The 12,255-nt window shown below is 30.4% G+C and overlaps 1 protein-coding gene across 3 annotated transcripts; it reads right to left on the bottom strand.

Annotated features, from left to right (window-relative positions):
* Positions 1-3,088: 3,088 nt before the first annotated feature.
* Positions 3,089-8,539, bottom strand: LOC106118350 (PQ-loop repeat-containing protein 1). Of its 3 annotated transcripts, none has more exons than XM_013312999.1 (6): positions 8,144-8,539; positions 7,406-7,542; positions 7,003-7,125; positions 5,204-5,420; positions 4,512-4,644; positions 3,089-4,107 (listed from the first exon to the last, which is right to left on the bottom strand). In XM_013312999.1, exons 1-6 carry the CDS (start codon positions 8,344-8,346, stop codon positions 4,051-4,053), a joined length of 870 nt encoding a protein of 289 aa, XP_013168453.1. In that variant the 5' UTR covers positions 8,347-8,539; the 3' UTR covers positions 3,089-4,050. The 3 variants fall into 3 exon arrangements, with proteins under 3 accessions (XP_013168453.1, XP_013168454.1, XP_013168456.1); XM_013313000.1 differs by having other exon boundaries at positions 7,003-7,077; XM_013313002.1 differs by lacking the exon at positions 7,003-7,125.
* Between the last annotated feature and the right edge of the window lie 3,716 nt (positions 8,540-12,255).

Here is a 12,255-nt window from a genome sequence, read left to right as displayed (position 1 = left end):
TTGGCCGATTCTCAGGCCTACTCAATATGCTCACAAAATTTCATGAGAATCGGTCAAGCCGTTTCGGAGGAGTATGGGAACGAAAATTGTGACACGAGAATTTTATATATAAGATCATAGTGGTCTGAAGAGCTGGAAATTATCATTCATTTTGTACGTCGTACAACACGTGCAAGATAACATGAGATTTGCGTCATATGAAAACTTTCCAAAGCCCCAAAATAGTCTTCCAACACCCAAGTGTTGTTCATAAATGGACTTGAGAGGCGATGGGGATAGATCGGAAGAGGAAACTTTCTCTTTTTGTTATCCTTCTCCTTTGGTTAACAAAAAATTTCAGAACTAACGATAGTGTAATGTATATAGATTAAGAAAAACAATTTAAAATCAACAATATAATTTTATTGTGTATACGAAATGGTTAGATCACATTTACATTTCTCAGGGTTATATCCTTAATTGACAATGTCAATTTTATTTATATAATATGTCAGTTTACATACGTGACAAATTATCACAAAAATATAATTTTACAAAAAATTATAGCAAAAAATGTCATACATTCGATGTTATCTCACTGTTCAATTGTAAAAAATAATATATGGAATCGAATATTATTATTCGCAATAAAATAGACAAGCAGATACGATAGAGAAAAAAAATTAAAAGATATTATAAGAAAATAACAAAACAAAAACTTCATTGGAAGCTATACATAAATATAAGTAGCTAATGAACCTCGAAAAAATAGCTGCTTCTGCTCATAATATTCCAATTATTTCTATATTTGTTACAAAATAAAATAATTATTAGAATAATATTTACACATAATAATAATAACTACACAACAATTATTGTACATAATTACTAAATACTGCAACATCTTTTAGTCCTCATTCATGCGGGCGCTTTTTTAACATCGCTTTAAAACTGGCATTGACGTTTCTCAAGCGACGAATGCTTTAAAATCACTCTTGTTCCTTTCACTCAACGCTCAAAATACAACACTGTGCGATCAAAAAGCGTCGCGTTTTAAAGCGTCACATATGATAAGATGCGTGAAAATCCAGTTCTATTTCAAGAATTTGTTAACGCGCGATAAAAAAGCGCCCGTACGAATGTGGGCTTAAGGTAGGCGTCTATAGGCCCGAGCCGGACTCACCGCACGCACGGCTCGCAACGGATTTTAGTTTGCTTTGTATAATTTTATATATGTCCATCATCCGCACCGCCTGCATCGCATCAAAACAAAGCAAATCTATTTAATTCGTACTTACGGTGAGTCCGGCGCGGGACAATGTACGCGTACCTTTACTGCGGGCTTTGACTGCAATGACACGATTGATACATACTGTCATCTCTTACATTCGCTTTGATATAACAAAGACAACTATATGTTTCAATATTTGTCACTGCAGTTGAAATCCAGAATTATTTAACTACAGATTAATATAGAACTGTTAAAGCTTCTTAAAAATATGAATACAAAAATAATATATTTGTACAACATTCAAATTATACAATATTTCCAAAAATAATGTACTCGAAATTAAATAATTCTATAACATGGCATTTATTGATAAAAAATTGCCACAACATTTGTACTACAATCGTAATTTTATAATAGACCAGCATCTTTTAACAACAGCTTGATAGTAAAAAAATAATATATACATAATTTAATTACGCTTACACAATTACACATAACTATTTGCACATATTATCGCGTAAGCAAAAAGGAATAATAAGTTGGAATTAACTTTAAATAGAAATTAAAATACTATGGAATACTCAAATTAACAATAACATTGTATGTTTAAAAACATTTATTATAAAAAAAAATGTACCAAGCCATATTTAAAAATGTTCCCTTATGCACACATTTCTGACAAAACCAACTTTGTTAACTATTTAACAACTAATTCATTTACTAATTATCTAAATTAACAACTTTTAGAGGTTTAAGACTAGATTAATATATCCCACAACGTGCAACTGATGTATTTAGCACCATTTTTAAATTAAAAAAAATTAGCTCACTGCTTTAAGATGATTGTGGCCACTTCACACGAGCACACAAAATTAGGTTGCACACAATTTTATGTAATACATTTTAAATTATTTGCACATATCGGTGTTATAATAAGAATCTTAATGACATTATCACATTTAAAGACTAAATATAACTTATTTAAACGAATACATTCAGAGACTTCAGAGGGATTAGACAAAATACATTAGCTTCGAAACGATTCTATAGCGAACTTTAAAAATGTATGAAACTGATGTGCGACAATCACGTGACTTATCCAAAATTATTCTCAAATCCATACATTTTTGAAGGTCGTTTCGTAGCGAATGCACTTTGTCTAGCCGCTCTGAGAAACTTGTTCTTTCTCTGTTACTCTATATGTGAATATTCATTTGTCTCGCTCACTCCGTGTACGCGTTCCCATAGCAATTTCACGTATGTCCATTTTAATTTCGTACAAGCAAAGCAATTTGATTTCTTTCTAAGATTATATTAAATTGCTTTGATGTTTTTCATAATCATTTTACATAACTGACTGTTAAAAGTTGCCAAATATCTTCACCAGTGCAATTGATTATAATTATCAAATGCCTGACTAGCTTCGCTTGCATATTTTATGTCAAAAACTAACTTAATATTGAAAGAGACTGACTCGCGCTTATCATAAAATAATAGTAATATAACGTCCATACTTTACGACCGCTCGCAATTTCGGAGACGTTACGTAGAAAAACTGACACATTCCTCCAAACTCCTACGTTGCCGGTAACCTCGAGCCGTCATAAAGTTTGAATCTTGCAATGTATTTTATCTGATTTGAATACTGAATAACGGTGCGTTAGAAACTACTAAATATATTAGAGGTGCGCTATTTTTTTATTTGGAATAAAAACTCACTACTTATAGAGGATTTTAGTAGAAGGGATGTTAACTGTTTTTACGTTACTTTAAATTACGTTACGTTAAATGCTCTATCACAGACTCATTCTATTGTTTTCTTTTATATTTTTTTAAAAATTTCAAGTGTCAATTTCACAATAACTGTCAGTTACATTTTAACTTTTTTAAATACTCTGGCCGTATTTCAAACTTCACATGAATATTGATAATACATTCATATATTTACTTTCAAAGTTTTGGCCCCATATGAACAACAATTTACTAGTATTTACTTTGAAAGTTTATCAAAATTTATAAATAAAAAGATTAATTACAATTTAACTAATCCGTTCTACAATCCCTTACAATTTAACCGTCAATTTGAAAACCGGATCATAAATATACCTATGATATTATTATAAAAAATGGAAGCTAATTGATAATTTTATTACGCCTATTTTTTATCCTACAAAACTATTATTAAAAAACATTAGCCTCTTTGGCTGTTACATTCAGCCTGTAGCACCTTACGTGCGAAAATCGCACAAATTTGAATATTCCATTATCATTGTTGCCACCATATAAAAGTTTCTAACCTAGAAATAGTTCCAATCTAAAAACAATGAATAATTTGGGATATGTATTTACACTCACTAGTTTACATCTTGTTCAAACTAATTCGTATTAAAAAGTAAGAACAAATGTACTGTGCACATTTGGCAACATCGATATTTCGGCCATTCGATATTTTGTTACATCACTATTGCATTTTCGACTATCGATTTTAAAACTAAAGACAAATAGAACACTTCAATTTGCCACTATTCTTTTCAAAATTACCTAATTTACAAATAGCACACTTTCACTTCAAAAATGACGTTTATTTTTAGGTTATAATATCCAAACGTCAACGTCTACTCAACAATATAGATTTTAACAATAAAATTTCTACAGATCTATACAGATTGTACAGAGTATAAAATGTTAGAGTAAAGGATATGTTAGTTGTCGAGTGTAGCCAGAGCCTCGTGCAGATTTAAATATCATGATAAATATGTGAGGCAGAAGCGCGGGCGTAGCAACAGGCGCAGCGCGCGAGTTGCGCGACCCGAACGCTATAAGTCTGTCTCGGACCACTGCTAATCGCCTCTACGCAACCGTCGAGCCGCCGCCGTCTTGTCGTGGTACAACCACACCTGGAATTTATTATGTTTTATTTTTTACAAGGAGGTAACAGCGGATCGCATTATATATTCTTTAATTTAATCTACTAGATCCACTTCGTCCGCACAGAATAAAAAAAAACTTTATAAGTAGCCTATGTGCTCTTGCAGACTATGTTCCCAATTCTTCAAACAAATATCCATTCATCTAAACATCTACATATACTATGTTAGTAAGAAGTAAGATCTATATTATCTACATTCTGCAAATTAAGGACCATTTGCATAATTTTACAAAAGTAAGTTCTAAATAGTATTTATAAAGTTAAATGTGTTAAAAAAGGCCTAGTTACAAGTATGGAATTACATCGTTTTACGTTGTAATAAAACGACGAGAACATGACAGTAAAAACACATAGAAACTATTAATGACTTACTTGGAATAGAATAATAATATCTAAGGAGACCTGAAGGCCGCCGCACACCCAGAACTGCGTGGGTGCTTCACGGATCACGAAGTATGCAGTCTTGAATATGTCACCACACGTCCACATTATCACCATACTCAAACTGGTAAATAATAAAAAAAAATAGTAAACTGATTAAGTAATTGACAGATAAAAAATTGGAACGATGGTTTTTTGTATTAACTTTTTGGTAGTAGAAAATCACGGCGAATCTGAAAAGGTAAATAACTTAGCTCTCGCTCGCGACTCTGTTCGCGCGAAAATTATTATAAAAAAACTTATTAAGTAGCCTATATATGGTATTCCAGATGTTCTACATCTATGCCAAATTTCAGCGAGATCATTGCATTCCTTTTGAACATACCTTCTAACAAACATTCATTCATCCATCCATACATTTACATTTGTAATATAAGATAGAGGAACATATCTAATTTCAGAACACAAATGTGAGGCGATGAGATAGGCCTCCGGAGGTCTTTTGTGAGGGTAAACTCCCTAAGTGTCATCATTTACAATACAACATGTACCTTCAAAAATAGTGTCTTTATTAGACGTCAAACATGTAACACTCCATCTATATGTTACATTATATCTATGCTTGAAAGAGTTTCGTGTGTGCAAGTTTGCCGTAATTGCATATTTGTCAAAAATTAAATTACCTCATTCCTTCTGTACTTTTATTCTGATGATTCTTAGCTATCTGTGGCGCTCCGAGCATCGCCTCAGTGAACACAGCTAGGAAGCCAATTAGTTCAACAAATGGTGAGAACTCTATCAATAGATAGGTTATCGCCGCACCCAATACTGAAAATACTAGCATACAATCCAAATAACTCTGGAAGTCCGTCCACGCCCAAAAATACTTTCTATCCATATCTGAAAAGAAAAAAAATTAAACAGTCACATCATCTTCAAACTTAACAATTCATGGCATTTAAAAAAAAATCTGATTAATATTAACATCATGGGATGAATTGAAAATTTCTTTTAGTTTTAAAAAAAAAAAACACTTATCACATTCAAATTAAAGTCACAATTCACTTTACATAAGCTGTTGACTGGACAAATAAAACTTACGGATAACCTTCAAAACAAAACACATTTTTAAAACATCCATGACATCACAGTACCAAATTCGTAACAAATGACGGACACAAATAATTTTAAAATTCAAAAATAGTTTAAAGTAAAAACTTAGTAATAACGTACAAATATCACCTTTAACCCAATAATTATATATTACATAATGTTTAACCCATTTATTATTATGTTTAATAAATAACACAATTAGTAGGAAATCTTATACAATATGTAAATGAATTGACACAATTAGATAACAAATGTACATATAGTCATGACCCCAGCATTGCTCCAAAGATGAGATAAATAATATGTTAAACTCAATCATAACGGTCAAGTTTTGATAACAAGGGCCAATGAACCATTTTAGTATAATAATATAAAGAAAGATAACTAACTCAACCTATTTCCTCATTATAAAATTTAAATAAGACAAATATCCAGTCAAATTTAACCAAAAATTAAGAGTTTAGTTTTATAAATTTACAAAAGTTGAAAATTGTGAAATTGTGCAAAATATAACTATAAATAAAATTTTGAAAGTTGCCCATCTTACCCCTGCCTGGAAAATGTTTTAATCAAGTAATAAGTTTTTGCGATTTTTAGCTATCTATCAAAAAATGTCTGAATACTTTTTTCCTACGAGTTACCATTTCGGAGATGTAACGATTCAAAAATTTGTAAACGTAATTATATTTTGAAAGTTTTCACAAATTTTTAGCTTTCTGGGAATTTATATAACTTCAGATATCTAAATTGACTTAAAAGGTAAAAATAACTTAATTAGTTCATATTTCTCTATATCAAAATGTGATGACAAAATAAAAATGACATGCTATTGTAAAAGTAAAAATGAATAACCTAATCTTAATCTTAAAATTAAATCTGAAAAAGTAACTAAGAAAACATAAATATTGCAAGCAATGGAGATTTTAGAGAAAAAAAATTACAAATTCACTCTTTTGACTAAGCAAAAGCAAAATTATAACAAACAATTGTATATTTATAGGGATATATGAATAATGATCTGGTGTATAGATTAATTTAATGTAAAAATTATGTTTCAAAATGTTTTTAGAAATAACACATATAATCAACAGGTTGATATTATAAAATGAGAAGACAATATATGTACAATAATATGTGTAAATAAATATATTTGACTAATATAGATGTAAATTATTCAATAATAGTATCATGGAAATATTAGGTGCAATCCTATATTATAAAATGACTCGTAAAACCAAAATTAAATTATTAAAATCCAAAATGACAAGCAGCAAATAAACTGATCACAGCAACACAAACATTGCAAGACAAAATAGCCCGTGTGTTCAAACTGTCACGATATAACCAACGTCATCCAACGTTGACTCACCATAGAAGCTTCGTGGCTTCTCCCTGCCTATGCTGCTGCGTTGGTCCAGCCAGCGCGCCGTATCGTCAGGCTGAGCTGATCCATTCACACAACACAATAGTATATATAACATGAATATTGCACCTAACGCCACCAATTACACCAACCACCAAACAAAACATAAAATAATGTTAAAATAAAAAAAGAAAAATAACATTAGTAACAAAATAAAATTATGAGTTAAACCAAACTAATGCTAACAGTAAAATAAAAGAAAATATAAGAAATTATACTATGTATTGATAGATTGCAATAGCTATGTAACAATATACAATAAGAAAAATATTATAATTATAATTATCAATAAAAGTAAGTATCTAATTTGTAAGCTACTGTATATGTTGATGGCAAATGTGATACAAACCTGTGAATATTCTTTCCCTTGCTCTTATAATTTGATTTTTTTTACGAACAGTAACACATAGATGGATCATTACAAACATTGTAATGTTCATTACAATACTCTGAATTAATAGAGGCAGTTCATATCGCTTGCCAAACCTGGAATGAATGAACATGTAATGAATATTTTTCCTAAAAAAAACATCAATTATTGTATTTCTACAAGTTTTAATGAATCATGATAACCACAATCAATCTAAAACAGCACAGAAGAAAAGAGGGTGGATTTTTGTATGTTTCAATTATTTTCAATTTTCACTTTGGAATTGTACCACAAAAAGAGTTGAGTAAATACCTTTACTTTAATACATTTCAGTATATATATTGGTTACAATATTAAATTTACAATATGTATAATGACATCACTTGATGACCTTGTGTTGTAATACAGATGGTCAGTGCTTTTGTTACCAAGTATTTGATGAAATAATTAAATCATTGCTGCTTATATTTTTTTTTACAGATGGGACCTTGATACCCCATAATTTTAATCTTTATTCCAGTCTATTTATTATTTAGTTCATATTGTTCTCTTAACATATTTGCATACTAAAACATATGGGAAGAAACAGCTGTGATTGTGTAAATATGAAATGTAAATAACCTTCAAATTAAATCGATGTTAACAATAGGTTGATTTTGAGTTAGATTAATGGTAAGATTACAATAAAAATTTAAAGTAATAAAAGATAATACGTACCAAAATAAAATACGCAACGTATTGGCTACTAGAAGTGTTAAGCAAACATACAGAGAAAACCCCTCTGCATCTTGTGTTCTCTTAATTTGCCTGTACTGAGGAATGTAAGGGGCCACCCCACCTATAATCATGGCACCAGCTGCACCCCAACCGACTAAATGGCCCACCGTTAAACCCAACTCATCTGATATTATCCAATCCATTTTTAAGATTGTAATTTCTTCCTCTGTATTTGTAATATAAATTTCACACGTATATGTTGTATGTAAAATTCAAGTGGTATTTTACAACTACATTCATATTTACAAAAAACAATATTCCTGATTGAAATAAATCAAGAAAATCACAAAACAATGACGACGACAATAAAACACAATTCAATCAATCATCACGATGACAAAATGACAACTGAGTGACAAAAGATAATCAAAGAGTATATAAAATAAGAGACGGAACTCTTGACTAATTAGATACACAAACGGAGAATAAAAATTGACATTTTCAATGCTAGCAATATTATGAACAAGTCTACGTTGCTACCAACCTAAAAAAATCTATCTGTCAGTTTCCTTTTTTGACGTTTGAAAGTATTATTCGAGGGAAAACAATTTAGGAAAAATAAAACAATTTAGTTAATTGCAACTTTAATTTAATCTTCTGACTAAAGCGAACATATTTTAAGAACGCAACATAATGCTCATTGCTTTCGTAATAATACCATTATTGTTTAGTTCACCAACAAAATACCCCAACTATAATAAATGCTTATTTGTTCCAGTTTGTTTATTTGATAGCTCATATTTTCTGATAGAACTGGAGTAGTAGTGTCACTCTCGTCGGGAGAAATAGAATAACACTGGAAAGAGATTAGCAGCTATCTGTTGGTAAAATATTTAGAAAATTGCTAACAAGACAATATGCATTGAAGCAAAAAAATCGTCATCATCAAGCTCACTATACGGTCACACTATACTCCACTGAGGAGCTCGGAGCCTACCCTCAGGAATGCGACTAGGTCTTATTCAACAACGCAGAGCCAGTGAGGGTTGGTTGACTTCACACATCTTTGAATATCTATGCAGTTGTATGCAATTTGTAATTACAGTAAGAATGTCGGATGGATGTTATCAAGAAATTCGAAGAACGCATTACTATACAGCGGAGATCGTACCTGGATATGTAAAATATGATGCGGTCAAGCGCCAACTGCACTGCCGACGCTCCAAATAGTCCCCTAATCCAAACTTTTCCTATCAAAACATTGCAAATGTAAAAGTCATGTTAAATATAATGTAATGTAAAGATAGAATACAATATTTAAGTTTTACTTCTCAAATAAATTCATAAAATTATCATGAACCTAAAGATTCCGCATATTAACTCTTTTGTTATTACTATTCTCCGTAGATGTGTAACCTATAGATTCCTTAACAAGAAAAAAAATGAGCTTAGGAGGCATCATTTTGGGGTAAAGTACCTGTGTTGAAATTTAAATTACTTGTAAGAAAATTATATACAATCTCTGTTTATTTTTTATTACTTAGTTCAAAAAAGATTTAGGTTTTATTATAAGTTGTGATATTTGTTACATCCAAATTTAATAAATTAATTTTGTTTCATATTTTTCATTAAATGGTATTTTTTTTATCTTTTGTACTTGATACTTAATTCCCTATATTTTATTATATTTTTAGTTTCTATACACTGCATTTCCCAATTTCGAGAAAATCTTGTTATGCTAGTGTATATTTTATATTAAAGTCTAATACATATTACTAAAAATTGTCATATTATTAACATCAAACTAATATAAAACACGAAATCTATAGGTTACACATCTATATATCAATATTGACATTAAAATAGTTACTAGCATTTCCTGCAACATGGTGACTCTTTTTTAGATTTGCGGTTAAACTACTCCATATAATAAGTTATTTTTCAAATTTAGTTTAGAATTACTATTATCAAACAATCAAACTTTGTAGCACAGATGTTGCAGCGACATGCAGTCAGTAATTCTGAAGCAGATTTCTTCATTTAATAATTCTGTAGAACTTGAAGAGGTGCATTCATTCATCTGCAACAGAATGAAATGGTAGTTAATTGATTCAAGTGTACAACAATCAATTTAATTATTGCTTTTCACCTAATTACATACCTTATTAAAATAAGTGGTTTCTTTGATTTTATGGATCTCTTCCCCTTTACTTACAAAACTTCTTTGCAATTCTCTACAATGATGGAACTCACAAACCATGTAAAAAAATTATGATTAGTTTTTACAGGTACAGATAGGAACTTTTATTGCCTGCCCATTTTTGTGAAATGTCTATGATAGAATCATAAATCAAATTAGTTTGAAAAACTTGTCATGTCATGACCAATTTACAGTTTAATCTACAATATTTGAAACAATAATAGAGAGATATTCTACACACAACCTAAATAATGTTTAAGTTAATCTTTATTATTGAATCTTTTTCATGTTTCGAGCAAACCATTTTATACTTAATATCAAGCCAATTTAAAAGGTTAAAATTGTTCAAGTAATTGCTGGAAATATAATACGTGCTTACTTAATATTTACCACTTACCATGTAGAATTTGGCATATGTCTTGTACTTACTTTTATATTATTTTCATCAATTTTTGTTGTAAATTTATTTTTCAGCAATCAGCAAAAGGTCATAAGTTCTAGTTCAACATTTAGTTCTTTTAAATATGAATAGAATGTAAAATTATATCTTTATTCAAATTCTATTTCTGTGAATTATTAGTGATTATGTTTTCTACTACTTTTTACTTGTTTCAGACCTAAAACAAAGTATTAAAAATTGATAAGTTGTTCATACATTGTTCTTCCTTTGTAATTAATTATAACTGTAAAGCTTATTCTTATTATTTAATAAGTTACAGAAGTTATTATTTAACAAGTTTTAAGGTTGAATGTAACTGCTGGTAACTTAGTTGGCTAGAATGCGATCTGCGATTTTGCGATCGACTCCTACTATGCCGCCTTTTATTAGGCATGTTTTCTTTTTTTTAGCAAGTATTTAAAATTAGACGTAATTCCAAGCAGGGCATTCAAGTTACGGTAAATAATTGATCAATAGGGTAGACACGACAAAATATTAAAATTGAGCCATTCTAAAATTTACACAAAAAGCTAACAAATACAACTTCTATTTGTTATTTTAAAGCGGAGAAGAAAACAATTGGAATGTACTCACCAAAGTTGACATTATAAAACTTGATCACACCGTCACATCACGTCTTACTTACGTATATTATACGAAACACCGAAAACAAAGTGCTAATTTGTCCTTTTAAACAAGGGTAGTTACAATTTCCAAAAATATATTTCTGATCGTATGACTAGCCAATTAAAGAAATAACAATGGAAACACATCGTATCAGGATGTACAAACAAGGACGTGGGAGTTTCACTATCCCACTACTGATCTTAAGGATCAGAAGCAGGGAAAATTAAAAAAACAATCTCTTATACACTACTACAGTACTTTTTGAATTAATAAGAAAAGTAACAGAATTGAATAAATGTAATTAACAGTAAAATGATTAAAAAATACAACATTAACTTAGTCAACTATCAGAGTTAAAATGATAAATTATTTTGGCTAGTCAAACGGGCAGAGCTTCCGCTGGCTTCAGTGTTCGGTGGCGAGTATGTCCCGAAAATGAGGGTGCGGTCTCTTATATTGGCATCACCCCACCATTATTTTTAAGTTCCACCCTCAGCTAACAATATATTTAAAGTAGGAAGTTATTAAGTAGCCATTGTCAACTGAGTTACTGTTTAACGCATTGTGTGCAATGTTTAATGTTTATTGATATTGTAAAAGCTTCTAATAACTTTTAATTTGATCTTACTCTATAATTTACGTTTTTCCTAGACTAAATAACATTATTATCGTAATTTAAGTAACGACCAATCAGAGCAGAGCACCTGGCTTAAGAGGGGTCGAGGAACCATCTTTATATAAGGCGTTTTGACAGTTGTTACGAATATAGTCGTGAAGTGGAGACGGATCGAGTTGGGTCATCGTGTTTTGTGCTTGCACTTTACCACTTCACCTGTGGCTGCCGAC

This window comes from Papilio xuthus, unplaced genomic scaffold, assembly GCF_000836235.2.
Source record: "Papilio xuthus unplaced genomic scaffold, Pxut_1.1 DF827597.1, whole genome shotgun sequence".
In the NCBI taxonomy this organism is placed as follows: Eukaryota; Metazoa; Arthropoda; class Insecta; order Lepidoptera; family Papilionidae; genus Papilio; species Papilio xuthus.
Note: the sequence above shows the minus strand (reverse complement) of the source record. Positions and strands in the feature narration are given on the sequence as shown.